We start from the raw sequence: 15,680 nt of genomic DNA, 5'->3' as shown, positions 1-15,680 counted from the left end.
CAAAGAGGCGATTTTATGAAATAAAGCTCAGTTGCTAGTTCAGCACTAATCTGTTGTACTTGGTCTTTGACTACGTCTTTACTCCATTTATTTCGAAAATGTCCCTCCCACTTGCCCAGACCAAGGCAGTCTTAAGCTCAGTGGATAAAATGTGGGCACTTTTATCTTTGAGTGGCAAAGACGCAATATTCCAATTTTTAGAAATTTTGTTCAGTTAATGTCAATTAATACGGAAAGGTACTTTGATATCCATGAAATCATGAGCTAGGTTTTCGCGCACATTATGCGAAACATGAGACCTATGCCTTGAATTTCTTTGGTAATAATGAAAATGTCATGGTGAAATATCAGAACATTACAGTTTCCATTCCAAGAAATATACCTCTAAACCGAATTAATGCTTCTATGAAGTGTCCTTTTAGAGCTCAAGCAAGAGGTATTTTTGAAGTTTAAAAGATATACACGCTTCTGAGCACTTTCAAAACGAAGTTCTTCTTGTGCAATGCACTCGATGGGCAGGTAGGAAAGTATACACAGTAACCATAAAAACATCGCTGGTTTGTGCGCGCCGCAATGTGGTAGTGATAAGCTCGAAGTTTTCAAAGTTATCCGCGTGCGTGCCTCATTTCTAGTGATTAGCCAGTATGGAAGAGTCTGTACCCTGCATATTGGCTTAAACTGTATAAAGAAACAATAGTACCAATTGCTTACCGAACTCGAGCATAAAGTGTTGCTTGAAGCCGAGGCCATCCTTCAGTATCCGTCGGCAGCAGTCAGTAACGGGAGAAATTTCTGTTGAGGGGAGGGCGACTAGGCCCGTCTGGTACCTGATAATGTGTTTCAAGAAGAAGAAATTGTCTCAGACACATGAAGCATTAAATTTTTATTGAGCGGGACATGACAATAAAGACAGTGGTATTATATATTGAGGCTTTAAAACCGCAATTATACGATATGATATCATAGACGTGATCTTCGAGGGTTCCAGAAATTTTGTCCTGGTTTTCTTTAATGTCACGGACTTCACATAGTAGACGGGCCTCGGCCGTCCCTCCCCGGCGAAATGTGACTTCCACGGCTGGAATATGCCTGTGACCTTGGGGTCAGCAGTGAAACACATAGGCAGTGGTAGCTTAGCGGCTAAGTTGAAAAGTTGGTAGGATTCCTCACCACAGAGAACACCATAATGAAATACCTCATCCCGACGTGTCTCACTCCACATCAGCTTTATGGCACGGTAGACGCAGCATAAGATATTTAGTGAAGTGATAGTAGATAGTGGAAAGAATGTGAAGCTCAAGGGCTCATTTTTCTCTGTTAGACTCAAACGTAATCAGAACCAACACATTATGAAGCAATAGGAAGTATGAGATGTTATTTGGAGTATATATGCTGAAATTATGAATAATTTAGGGCAGACTTGCTCGTTGACGCAGCACGCGCTCCTGAAAAATCTGAATAATAAACGAGAGCTCGGGAGGGGTTATACATTATTTTAGGAAGCTGTACTAGTATTAGGTTATACAATGTCACACCAATGTCAGAATATCTTTTTCAGATCCTGTTTCTTTGCTCTATTAAAGTTGCGGAAGCAATTTTGCAGATAACATGCGCAAACTAGGCAATTTGTCATATTATACAGTTTTATCTACACATATATGCTGAAAAATTTCTGAATCACTTTTAGAATAATACAGGGTTTTAGGAAAAATACTGCAGAGACGCTGTAGAGGAGGGTTCCACAAACATAGACCGTTTAGTGTATCGCATGATGCAAGGGCCTCTGGCAATTTCGCTCCATTGAAACGTGACCGCTGAGTCTCCCTTTGTATCCGCTTCCTTCGGGTCAACGTTCGAGCACCAAAACACTTTCATTCGCTGTGATTTCTCGCACTGGAAGGCCGCGCCCAACACGTTCAGCGCCTTCTTTATTTCTTCAGTCTTCCCTTAATTGATTTTTTCTCTGGAGAGTAAATAATTCATAAAAGACACACAACGCTTCTGGGGTGAATCACTTAGTTTTAGAGCGATGCTCCTTAGGGTGGGGGCCTGTCCATCCTCCGAAGGTGTATGTAGCCACCGGTGGCACATACCCGAGGAAGCAGTCCTTTGAATGTCCGCTGGTTGGCGGTACTTGTATATGATGAATGCAAGGTGAAAATGTGAGATGGCTGTACTCGGAGTGTTCACTAGTTGAACGGACGAATGAACATATAGATAGACGGACGAACTGACGGACGTACAGAGAGACAGAGGGGCGGACGCACGAAGGAACGGATGGACAGACAGACAGACAGACAGACAGACAGACGGACGGACAGACAGACAGACAGACAGACTGACGGCCGCACGATCAGACGCACGGACGGGCAGACAGAAAAACTGACGTGCTGATGGACACATGGAGACACGCACAGAAGGACGGATGCATCGATGGTTACATGGATGGATGGACGCATAGATGAACGCACGGACGGACGCATGTACGGATGCAAGCAAGAAATAATGGGTGGACGATAGCGCGGACGTACTGACGAACGCTTCGCCCCACCAAAATTCATTCGCTCCATGGAAATGCTGAGACATTTTTTTTAGATTTTCAATATTTATTTGTTTGTCATATATAAACATTCAGTCGCTCGTTTGTGTGGTATGCAGTTAAAAATTTACTCGAACGAAATTCCGTTTTACTTATGCTTAAGAAGTAACGAATAAATTTTGATATTCGTGGAAATATTGGTATGGATGAGTGTTTTCATCAACCCGAATAATTCACATCACTGGGTCCGTAAAGCTTGCTTACCAGAAAGATTTCCTTGTGTAATTGAGTGAATATTAGCAGTTTAGTTCTCTGAGTCATGAAGAAAGTGCACTCTAGCACTGTGGCGATAAATTCGGAGCAGACTGGCAGTCGTATCGCCTGCTAAACCCACTGCTTCTGTACCGCAGGAATTCCAAGGACGCACGTCTTCGGGAAACACTCGTCTCCGGTGGTTAAAAGTGGCGGATTCTACACGAGGCGCAGGCGCACTGGCACTCGCACCCTCAGCGCTTGAAACTGCCGCGGATCCTTTGGCTCGTGTGCACGAGTAGACTCGTGTGCACGAGTAGACTTTTTGGACCTTTCGGAAATCTTAATAACTTATAGTCTTACACCTAGTGGTTTGCGTACGGCAGCACCCAATACGCGTGCATATTGCCCGAGAAAAAAATTGGGGGACTATCGATCTTCGCGTTTAAAAGTTGAACGCGATAGTGAAATCCGGCCCCTGGTGCACCCTTCAACCGTTAAGTGCATACTTATTCATATGTTTTGTTACATACACATGCACGCATACAAACATGCAAATAGTAGATCAAACCAGTGCGCACTATTATCACCGAATGGGCTCGTTTTTGTTGTGACACCTACCAAAAAATACGTTAAAGGAGCCCTGAAACACGTTTTGAAGTAACCTTGGAATGAATTAACTCGAAGAGCTTATTGCCTCACAAATTCAATTCCGCAAACATTTTAAGAATCCGTCCAGTGCGAGTGGAGTTACAAGGATTTGTCGCATGCTTCAGTTGCATTATCTCTTCTCTCGTCCCGAAGAAAGCGCTAGAAGCTAAGCAGGGAAAGATGGAAGAACAAAGAAACTACCGCGCCTCGTGACCTTGAGCATTTAACTTTTTTTTTCGAATGCGCGGCTTTTTCACTGTGATTGCACGCGCACGCACGCAAACACAGTGCAAAAGCCGCGCATTTGAAGAAAAAAGTAAAGTTTTGCACTGTGATTGCGCGTGCACGCGTGGAGAAGAAGTGGCCTCCCATGGCTATCTGGGTAACTTGACTTTTCGGTCACAGACGCACAGAAGATTTATCGCTCACAACCAACGGGGCCGACGCCGGCGGAGAGATTTCTATGACACGAGCTCTTTAACGCTATTGCGTTAAAACGCCGTGCACAAGCCTTACCGAACTAGCCGCGACGAGACTCCCAATGCCGGCCACCGACCGGAAAAATTCACTCCTTAAATTGACAGAATAATTCCACTCTTCAAGGGAGCGCATGCATCAAGGAACCCTAGGGGTAACCATCTGCAAAACCAACTTTTCAAGCATATTCTCAAGGTAACGTCACACTACCGCTGAAATGTGAATTTGTGCATCAAAATAACACACCAAATACTCAAAGAATCTCTCATCTGAGGAAAACTAGAGGCTACAGGAACCAGCTAGGTGTGCTTTCATAAACCTTTTCATTGCTTACAAACACAAACCCTAAAGAAATCCAGCTGTGTTCATTCATGTGCTTTAATAGCAACGGTAAGCAAGAGCTCTAGAAAAATTGGTGAAGCCTTAAGCTTCGCCTATAATAGTTGAACGCGATAGCGGAATCCGGCCCCTAGTACGCCCTTCAACCGCAAGTGCAAATTTATTGATATGTGTTGTTTATATATACACACACACGCACACAGTAGACTGTACCAGCGAGTGCGCGCGAATGTTATATACAGGTTTTCGATCTAAAGCAAGAGTCACGTGGCCAAAATGCACGCCATGTGCACGCGCTCGCCATCTCAGAGGCCATAAAAAGTCTCACGATGCCTCACAGATGGCAGCACATTATCTAGCGTTTCTTGTTTGCTTGATGAAGGCCTCTGAAAAGGCGTGCTATATTTGCCGTTAGATGGACATAGATGTCTATTTTTCGAGCTATTTGAAAGCTCCTATGTGTTTTTAGCGGCAATGACTGCCCTATCTCGGAATTTTTTGACGTAATTTGTGGTCTCCCAACTGCGCCTACAATTCGCCGATTGGGCTCTTTTTCGTTGTGACACCTGTCGAGCAAAATGCGTTAAAGGAGCCCTGAAACACTTTTTCAAGTATTAATCGATTGAATTAAATGGAAGAGCTTGCTGCCTCACGAATTCTACGCCGCAAAATGTTTAAGAATCCGTCTAGTGCGAGTGGAGTTACAAAAGTTTGTTGCATGCTGCGATTGCATTCCCTCTTCCCTCGTCCCGACGAAAGCGCTGGAAACTAAGCAGGGAAAAGTGGCAGGGCAAAGGAACTATGTCACGCGTACCTCGTTACCTTGAGAACTTTTTTTTTTAAATATGCGGCTTTTCCAGTGTGTTCACGCGCGCATGCATGGAAAGGTAGTGACCTCCCGCGGCGATCTCTGTGACGAGCTTTTTTGCTCACGGGCAATTTTTCGCTCACAACTAACGATGCCGACGCCGATGGCAGTGTTTCTGCGACTCGAGCTCTCTAATGCTATCACGTTAAAATAGCGCAATCATTTTCTACCCTTCCCTTCTCCTATTTGCCAGAATATACTCAAATGAATGCTCGTTCGAGCTACAAAAAACATTAAGAGATTCCCTTGAACTTTATGCACGTTCCATTTATCTGAAAAACTAAAGAGAGACGTTCTTTACTCTAAAAAAATAAAACACGCTTACGTTTTGACGTCAGGAGCTGGTAAATGAAGTAACCGAACATTATTTTTTGTACAGCGCTTGCTTCTACACTCTGAAAAAAAAAACACCGAGTAAAAAGGGTGTCTTTTTGTCCCACAACAATAATCATCATCAAGCTTGCGTGCGCTTCCTTTCTTGAAAATTCGCCGCTGGCCACTTTCCTATCGAGAATGCAATGTAACCCTGATAATGGGCCTGCCGATCGTGACAGGAATGTACCGGGCACGGGGCGATAGCGCAAAGATGGAACGCAATATAGATGACCATTATTGTTGTGGAAGAAAAAAGTCATCCTTTTTACTCGCTCTTTCTTTAGAGTGTACATTCGCAATCTTGAAACCATCTACAGAGAATCGGCTCCGTTGTTTCTCATAAAATCTGGGAACTGAGGTCTTCTGCAATCTTCAATCGACTGATGCGGTCTGTCTGAGAGTTGTGGAGGCTACGCCGCTAACTGAGCATGAACCTCTTCTGACTCCTCTTTTTAGTGGCTTTTAATGGGTCTTGAGCCAAAAGCCGTTATACGGTCAATTCAAATGAATCATCATGTAACTAACAGAACATGATCAGAGAAGTAAGACTGAACAACAAATGGGCGTCTCGCGCCGTTAAGCAATTGCACAAGAAAACCGTCACAAGGACATTACAGCCCAAACCATTTACAGGAATTGTGGCTCCTGATATCACCATCGCTTCCAACTAGAATTTAGGCTGTAACTCCTGGTGCACTAATATTTTATTTGCGGTTAATTTAACGACATTCTCGAGCTGCACACGGTGCGCCATACACTTGCTATTGCAAATACCAGCATCACAACATTTCTTTTACGAAAGCTAGCGGCTGTGCGCAGCCAATCGCGGAGCCAGAAGCTTCACGGCACTGGTTATCGGCGCAAAAGATTGGTGCTCACTGCTGGTGTACCCTATAACTCTCCTGGTTTGCCAAGAGCAATTTTGCGCTAACATATATTCTCGATTACCGTCGGCTACAATAACATGATCGGACAGTCTTCGTTGTAATACTTCTTACACTGCTAATTAAAATTACCCGAATCCTCATATGTCAAAAGCTCCAAAAGATTCAGAACGCACCACTTTTAGAAGCCCCCACAGGAAGCTTTATCACCTCAGAGTGATTATAATCTGCTCTGGAAGAGGTTGCATGTATGTTAATCGTAACATCGACAGTACACCAAAGCTACGCTTTACTGAATGTTTAAGAAATTTGTACCTTTCTGTCAGACCATGAATGCCAACTTCTCGAAGAAAGAAGGTAATTCCACTCTGCAAGGAAAATAATTATTAAAGTGATAAAGTCTCTCACCATAGTAATCGTATTTTTTCGACTCAAAGTACTGCAGTCACACGTTTTTAATATACGTCCCCATACGAACACTTCCTGGCTGTGTAAAGTCACTCGTACGGTACACGCGCTTATGAGGCAGCGCATGAGTCTTCTTACACACTACACGTTATATTGCTTTTCAACCTCACAACTCCCTAAAATGGTGTGAAAAAAAAAGAAAGTCGAATGTCCAGTCTGCTCTTTTATGCTCTAGAAACACGCAACGTTGCCTGTGTGAATAATTGGGCATTAGTCGTCCCCACAAATGTGAACAGCTTCCAGTCGTACATTTAGGCCAAGACCACCTGACCTCCTCAAATGTAAAATGCACATTGTAATGACTTTTACAGCTGAATGGTTAATTACGCCAGCGCGCAAACCCTGCTTTGACATGGCGACATATTCTCGGTGTCCTTTGCAAGAAGCAACTCGACTTGTGAGATAAAACTTGAGTGGCTGCCACATGAGCAGAAAGCGAAAGCATTAATTAGACAGTTGTGAGCTCCCAAATAAGCATTAGCGCCTTTTATGTCGAGTATCCACTGCGTTGACAAGTGGTCACAACAGCTCATATCTACCCTAAAGCTCTTTCTCTGACGCCGCGTCAAACACATTATTTACTTAATGTATTATGTACCAACAACTTCCAATAGGCTACTGGCTGACGCACCTATTATTGTCTACAGGTGACATAAAATGTCAGGTGAGCAAACGAGCTAGGCGCTCTAAGTCGCAAGCATTGTTCTCAAACACAAACTTCTGAAGGCTGCGTGTTTTCGATGTTTCAAAACCAGTAGTTTTTATAAATGGTGCGTAATAGAGAATAAAAAATTAAGGAGAATGTATTACTTTGTTTAGGGCTACAGACCATCCCATGCGTTTTTGATCATGGGAATGAACTGCTTCTTCGCTAAGCAATAAAGGTATCTGCATAACAGATCCCAATCACCATATTTAACATTATAAGCCTAACCATCATTTTCTTTTCAATTTAGCGCTTTTTACATAAGCCACATTCAATAAAGTACGACGGCTATCACAATTTTTGAAAGTTCTATCACTACAAGCTGAGGTTTGAGTTCATTGGCATTTTTAAAAATTTAGAGCACCAGTACTACAGTACATCATTTCAATTATGGTACGGTATTCACTTAGGGCAAATGCAAATAAAATAATTAATTGATATATGAATGCTCAGCGCCTACGAGCACTCCAACTGTAAAAGAACAGGGTCATCGCCGGTGCGCTCATGATACCCCATGGCCTTGCATCGGTGTAGTGCAGGTGGCTGCTTGTCTGTCTTTGTGTCTCCTCTGAGGACTTCAGCGCTAGTCGCAGCCTGAAACCCCACAATATGTATGCTGAAATGCGTTTAAAGGAATGCCAGTTAAGTGAAAAAAGCAAAGTTTAGTTGAATTTAGAAAGCTTAAACCGAAAATCTTTTGACCCTAACACCATTAAACATTTATATTTACCTACAAGCTTGAAAAATAGTTTCAGTGTGATTTTCTGATTGTCAAGCCTGTCTGCAGGCTTGTCTCGCTTTTTTTGAGAGCTGTTGTGCAGGTCTATCCACAGTGTACTGTCGATTGTGGTCAACTTCATTCAGCAATATGTTGGCCAGGCTTGCATTCTAATGATTATGGATTCGCGTTAATGCGATGCTGTCGTTATTAAACATAACCACATCATGAAATGTCACAATATGCTCATAGAGACGGTGTATTGCGCCCTTAAATAAAGACAGCATGGATTCAGCCATACTATTCCGATCAGCTCAACCCCAAGATTTTGCACGAGCAATTCTTTCTAGTGATAAACCAAATAACGCTTATTTCACTAAAGCACGCCCGTCGTCGCTCGGCTTGCGCGTGATTGTCCTCAGAGGTTCAACGATGAAGAGCATGCTGCTTCAGCGATTGGCATATGAGGACGTCAATAGCTTTTACAAAAGAAATATATTGATTGGAATTCACACTTCCAAAACACTGGCTTTCCCTTGGCATCTCAACTTATTGACAGGCACGGGATCCTCAAGGTGCAATAAAGGTATGAGCTGAAAGTATTCGAACAATGTCGTTCATCCGACCTCGTGCAGAAAATAAGGCTATTTTTTTACAAGAGCCGCAGCTGTGCTTCTGCAAAGTCTAAACATCTTCCTGAACTACAGGTCCACATAAGCTGGCACAACCGGCTCGATGTACAACGGAACATCGTGCTGACCCTACCTCAATAGATGGGCCAATAACAGACTGGCGGTGCGGTGCTCCAGATCATGACTTTCTTCTTTAAATGCCTCGTAAGCGGATAGCAGTTGTTCGATTTCTTCTAGCAACACAAGAGAAAGAACTCGTCTGGCGATGCCGCCGTGTCTACCGACCGACCACGTGTCAAACGACAGAGAGCATATGCGACTGCGCTAGCCGTGATTATGATGATGATGCTGTGGTGGCCGTCTCAGGCTTCCAGGCGCTTTGGTTAAACATTTGGCCACTTGTGACAGTGACACATTATTGGCATCATATCCTATTTGCAAGAGGTCCTCGGGCTGGGGTCAGCAAGAGAAAGGCATGCGCATAGAGCCAATGCAAGCTTTTGTATTGTCACTGGAATGAATTTTTTTTTGATTACTTTTGAGCTTTCCAGTATGTATTTATAGTTTGTATAACGGATAGTATTAGTTTTGTCACCAGCTTATAATTTCTGTTTCAGTGTTGAAGGGTTGTTCTCATTCGTTGTTTGTTACTGCCAGAAAAATTGGGGCCATGACCCTCGTCAAGCCTTGCTGGCTTTTTCTTCATGGCCCTAAACGACGTGAAATCTTGAAGTAAACTTGATTTGATTTGAGAATTAGACGCGATTAAAGCGCCGTGTGGATCTTACGGCTGTGGTAAAACGTTTGTAAATTTATTAATTGCTTTTACCTGAAAATTTGAAAAAACACTTTTATTCTTTATTGCACTAAATTTACTCTTTAGAACTAATAATAATAAAAGATCTTCTGTGTATAGTTTAGATACGTGTATGAAATGACAGGTTTCACAAACACAAAAGCGCTTTCATATGATGACTGGCATTGCGCTCATCAGAGCACACTGTTTGCTTCGGCCTCATGCTGCCTCCTGCTCCCTGCAGCAAGCACCACTGTTAATTTCTTGTGTTGCCAAGATTTTATTATCAGCATCATCATCATCATCAGCCTGACTACGTCCACTGCAGGAAAAAGGCACCTCCCATGTTCCGCCAGTTAACCCGGTCCTGTGCTTGCTGCTGCCAATTTACACCCGCACTTTCTTAATCTCATCTACCCACCTACCCTTCTGTCTCCCCCCGACCCGCTTGCCTTCTCTGGGAATCCAGTTAGTTACCCTTAATGACCAACGGTTATCCTGTTTACGCGCTACATCCCCGTCCATGTCTATTTCTTCTTCTTGATTTCAGCTATGATATCCTTAACGCCGTTTGTTCCCTAATCCAATCTGCTCTCTTCTTGTCTCTTAAGGTTACACCTACCATTTTTCTTTCCATTGCTCACTACGTCGTCCTCAATTTAAGCCGAACCCTCTTTGTAAGTCTCCAGGTTTCTGTTCCGTAGCTATGCCCCGCCGCAGTGGTCTAGTGGCTAAGGTACTCGGCTGCTGACCCGCAGGTCGCGGGTTCGATTCCCGGCTGCGGCGGCTGCATTTCCGATGGAGGCGGAAATGTTGTAGGCCCGTGTACTCAGATTTGGGTGCACGTTAAAGAACCTTAGGTGGTCAAAATTTCCGGAGCCCTCCACTACGGCGTCTCTCATAATCAAATGGTGGTTTTGGGACGTTAAAGCCCACAAATCAATCAATCTTTCGTAGCTATGTACCGGCAAGATACAGCTGTTTTATACCTTACTCTTGAGGGATAGTGGCAATCTACCTGTCATAACTTGAGAGTGCTTGCCAATTGTGCTCTACCTCATTTTTATTCCTATAGTTACTCCAATCTCGTGGTTCGGCTCTGCACTATTACCTGCCCTAAGTAGACATAGTCTTCTACAACTTGAACTGCACTATTACCTATCTCAAAGCGCTGCTCTCTTCCGAGGTTGTTGTACATTACTTTCGTTTTCTGCGGATTAATTTTAAGACCCACATTTCTGCTCTCCTTGTCTAACTCCGTAATCATGAGTTAAATTCGTCCCCTGAGTTACTCAGCAATGCAATGTCATCGGCAAAGAGCAGGTTACTAAGGTACTCTCCATTCACTCTTATCTCTAACTGTTCCCATTCTAGGCTAATGAAAAACCTCCTGTAAGCACGCGGTAAATAGAATTGGGGAGATTGTGTACCCCTGCCTTACACCCTTCTTAATTGGTATTCTGTTGTTTTCTTTATGAAGCATTATGGTAGCATTTAATCCCCTGTAGATTTCTTCCAGGATGTTTACATATACTTCATCGACGCCCTGATTACACAGTGTCTGCATGACGGCTGATATTTTTACTGAATCAAACGCCTTCTCGTAATCTATGAAGGCTATGTATAGGGTTTGGTTATATTCTGAGCATTTCTCTATTACCTGAATAATAGTATGAATGTGGTCGATTGATGAGTAGCCTGTTCGAAATCCTGCTTGTTCCTTTGGTTGACTGAATTCTAATGTTTTCTTTGCTCTGTTAGCAATTACCTTTGTAAATAGCTTGTATACTACAGATAGCAAGTAGATAAGCCTGTAGTTCTTCAAGTTCTTGTCATCTCCTTTCTTATGTATTAAGATGATGTTAGCGTTCTTCGAAGACTGGTACTCTTCCCGTCAGGAGACACCTCGTAAACAGGGCCGCTAGTTTTTCTAACATAATTTGTCCTCCATCTTTCAGCAGATCTGATGTTACCTGATCCTCACCAGCAGCTTTGCCTCTTTGCATGCTCTCTAAAGTTTTTCTGACTTCTTCTATCATTACTGGTGGGGTGTCATCTAGGTTACCTCTAGTTCTTATAGTATTAAGGTCGTGGTTGTCCCGGCTACTGTACAGATATCTGTAAAACTCCTCCGCTATTTTATCTAACCTATCCATATTGGTATTTAATTTGCCATCTTTGTTCCTTAGTGCATACATCCGATTTTTGCCTATCCCAAGTTTCCTCTTCAATGCTTTGACGCTTCCTTCTTTTTTCAGAGCGTGTGCAATTCTTTCCATGTTATACCTTCTTACATCGCACACCTTACGCCTAATTATCAACTTTGAAAGCTCTGCCAGTTCTATTTTGTCTGTTGTACTTGAGACTTTCATAATTTGACGCTTCTTAATGAGATTCTTCGTTTCCTGGGAAAGCTTGCCAGTGCCCTGTCTAACTAGCCTGCCTCCAACTTCCACTGCACACTCCGTAATGATACTCGTCAGATTATCATTCATTGTATCTACACTAAGGTTGGTTTCCTCTCTAAGAGCCGAGTACCTGTTCTGAAGCGAGACTCTGAATTCCTGTAATTTCCTTCTCAGTGCTAGCTCATTGATTGGCTTCTTGCGTATCACTTTCTGTCGTTCCTTCTTCAAGTCTAGGCGAAGTCGAGACCGCATCATTCTATGGTCACTGCATCGTACCTTGCCAACCACTACCACATCCTGCACGATGCCTGGGTGTGCACTCATTTTAAAGTATATTTCATTCTTATTTTCGCCATTAGGGCTCCTCCATGTCCACTTGCGGTTTCCTTGTTTTCGGTAGAATGTATTCATAATTCGTAAATTATTGCGTTCTGCGAATTCTACTAGTAGCTCTCTTCTGGCGTTTCTAGTACCGATGCCATAATCTCCTACTGCCTGGTCTCCAGCCTGCTTCTTCCCTATCTTTGCATTAAAGTCTCCCATCACTATAGTATAGTTTGTTTTTACCTTACTCATTGCCGATTCCACGTCTTTATAGAAGCTTTCAACTGAAGCGTCATCATGGCTAGATGTAGGTGCGTAAGGCTGTACCACTTTCATCTGTATCTTTTATTCAGTTTCATTACGATACTTACCACTCTTTCGTTCATGCTATAGTATTCCTCTATGTTGCCAGCTATGTTTCTGTGAATTAGGAACCCCACTCCCTGTTCTCTTCTGTCAGCCAAGCTCCTATAGCAAAGGACGTGCCCATTCTGTAGCACCCGTACAGGCCTCATCTGTCCTCCTAACCTCACTGAGCCCTATTATATCCCATTTAACACCCTCTAGCTCCTCGAATAGTACAGCTAGATTTCCCTCACTAGATAAGGTTCTATCGTTAAATGTTGCCAAGTTCAGGTTCCAACGGCGGCCTCTCCAGATCTAGAGATTCTTAGCACCCTCTGCTGCGTTGCAGATCTGACCACCGCCGTGGTCACTTGCTTCGCAGCTGCTGGGGACTGAGGGCCGTGATTTATTTGACGTATGCATGTGAAGGTAGTGGCTAGATACTGCACTAGGGTGTCCAATCCTTCTCTGGTGAGGGATTGCATTCCCAGCTGTGGTTACCGGTGAGGCCGCACGCCAGGCCTCTTAATGCAGTTCCATCACCACGCGGATTTTTTTATCCGGTTGGGAACTGCGTGGCACCAGGATTTGAGCCACGGATATTTTGCATGCGAGGCGGATGCTCTAACCACTACGCAATCGCTGCCACGATTTACAATTACAGTAAATTACTTGCTAGAAGCCCACATGTATCTTACATACTCACTTTTGTTATAGTGATGCTGCAAACCGATCGAGAGAAACGAACGCTGATCGATTTGATTGCATAACATCGGCCTCATCAGATAAGTGTACAAAAACTTTCATTATTGCCTACGTTTCGGCAGCGGTCGGGTCAGGCTGGACCCATTCCAAACCGTAGAAAATAATGTTTTCGTAGATTCCTTCTTTCTGAAAGATTAGGGCGTCAATCATGCGTCACTATCACTAGGGGCCGAATTTTCGGGAAACGTCGGGTCCGCGGAGACGGCAGTCTCATCATTATCATTCCTCATCACGGTAGAGCAGTCTCGTTTGCTCTGTGTCGTCTGCTACATGAAAACTATTTCACTGTGAGTCGATGGAAGTTTACATCAAGATTATACCACGTAAGTAACGTTTCAGCACGTACACCAGTGAACAACGTGCATATATCAGCGTTCATGTACAATAAGGTACGCACTACGCATAGCCCTAACGTAGACATCTGAAGAACAGAAGCCGTTCAGCGCTGAGTGATATGTTCATCGTACGGCATGAAATATTCACTGGCCCATGTATATGTTTGTAGCTAACACCCTTGCACTCCTGTAGCTCAAGATGTCGCAACACTTCGTTGACAGTATTCGGCAAACATTCTGTAATTGAATATAAACATATCCTTCTGCCTTCCACGAGCAGCGTGGCGCGGCTGTTTGTTTTCGGGCATGATGTGTCGACAGAAGTGCGCCACATTTTTTTTACGCGTTTGCACTATCGGTCCTTCTGAATGCCTGAAATTGCATCAGAAACTGTTTTTTTTTATTTCTAACAAGGTGAAGTCTTACAAATTAAATTGTAGAGAAATTGGCCTATATGGCGTTTCGATTGACGCTGCTGGCGAAGCTGTCGTCGCTTCGACGGGGGATAAACCTGAAGAAACGAATGAGAAGCTCGCAGCATGCCACTATCTTGCTGTCAGGTTGCTCGAGCAGTGGAATGCCTAAAGCTTCATTGGTTAGAGCAACAAAACTTAAAACAAGGAAAAGAAAGAGGCTGCCGACAAAAACGTTCTTTTGCGCCATCTTTTTTCCCTTCGTTTTAAGTTCAGCTGCAGGAACTAGCTTTAGCTCTATGAGCAAGCTAGCTTCGCTGAGTGATTCTTTGATAGTAATGTCAGCCATAGCATAGCCTCGACATACCGAGCTCACCATCCTTATGAAATAAACGCTCGAACGACATTTTCAGTTGTTCATGCATGTACGTCAACTGCAACAAAGCATAGGTGAACTCACTTTAGTTCTGCCCATGATGTGGCCAAAGGAGCTCAGAGGGTAGCTCTGATTTTCTGAAAAAAAAGGAACAGCTATTCAATCAAAATGTGAAATCGATCTTCATAATGTTCTGCACGATATACGGCTACATGCAATAAAACTCCTCCAGAGCATTGATACAAAGTAAGTATTCGCCCACAAGTATCGCAATCGCAAACAAAAAGCAAGTTAAGCAGTAAAGACTCCCAGCGAAGACAGGTTATTTAGAAGTTAATAAATGTGACTAATAAATCTTCCCACTTTCTCATGAATTCTATTCATCATTCAGCTCATTCCTAGCAGCCAAACGGAGCAGTCATGATAACTGTGCGACAGTTTGCTTGCCTCGATCTCCCACTGCTAATTAATGCAGAACCTTTCTGAATCGCACGAGGTTACGGAGCCGGCGTCGGTGGCGCCATCCACATCACCACTGCGCATACTCGCGCCTCATGCCGCATGCTCGCGTCTCATGCTAGCTGTCGCTCTTCTGCTCCTCTCTCACCTTGCAATACCGATGTAGGCAGCGTCTGCTAGTAATAAAACTGACTGCTCGTGCCACACAATCGTTTACTAGCCGCGCCGTATATACAGGCACTGGATTGCGCACTCGGGATTTTGTCAAAGGCGTTTTTATTTGGCTTTCACTTGACGTTGAAAGCAGCACTCGTCCTTCAGTCAATAAATAGGAATATTATAGACGAAAAACAATTACAAATTCTCAGAACATACCTAATTACGCAACGTTCACGCAATATACTCCCTTCCCCACTCTGTGACGCATTTACTCGAGTTTGTGCCATGGAAATATGTGGGTGACTTTTCTTTTTCAATTCATTCTGCCACTTCTTCCGTAAGCGAGCGAACCTAGCAGAAAGTATTCGCTATAGTTAACCAATACATGGTG

At 43.5% G+C, this 15,680-nt stretch overlaps 1 protein-coding gene and 1 long non-coding RNA gene across 4 annotated transcripts in view; one reads left to right on the top strand and one right to left on the bottom strand.

Annotated features, from left to right (window-relative positions):
- The window catches only part of LOC119161150 (rifampicin phosphotransferase), a 586,004-nt gene that overhangs the window by 436,716 nt on the left and 133,608 nt on the right, over window positions 1-15,680 (bottom strand). For all 3 annotated transcript variants that reach the window (XM_075890885.1, XM_037413539.2, XM_075890884.1), the window contains exons 7-9: window positions 14,756-14,808; window positions 6,701-6,753; window positions 712-827 (exon numbers count right to left, since the gene is read on the bottom strand). In XM_075890885.1, the coding sequence (XP_075747000.1) occupies window positions 712-827; window positions 6,701-6,753; window positions 14,756-14,808 (222 nt within the window). The remainder of the gene's footprint in view (window positions 1-711; window positions 828-6,700; window positions 6,754-14,755; window positions 14,809-15,680) is intronic.
- The window catches only part of LOC142804208 (uncharacterized), a 60,464-nt gene that overhangs the window by 6,420 nt on the left and 38,364 nt on the right, over window positions 1-15,680 (top strand). The window lies entirely within an intron of this gene.

This window comes from Rhipicephalus microplus, chromosome 3 (assembly GCF_043290135.1).
Source record: "Rhipicephalus microplus isolate Deutch F79 chromosome 3, USDA_Rmic, whole genome shotgun sequence".
Taxonomy (NCBI): domain Eukaryota; kingdom Metazoa; phylum Arthropoda; class Arachnida; order Ixodida; family Ixodidae; genus Rhipicephalus; species Rhipicephalus microplus.
The sequence above is the reverse complement of the archived record's forward strand: the minus strand, read 5'-3'. Positions and strand labels throughout refer to the sequence as shown.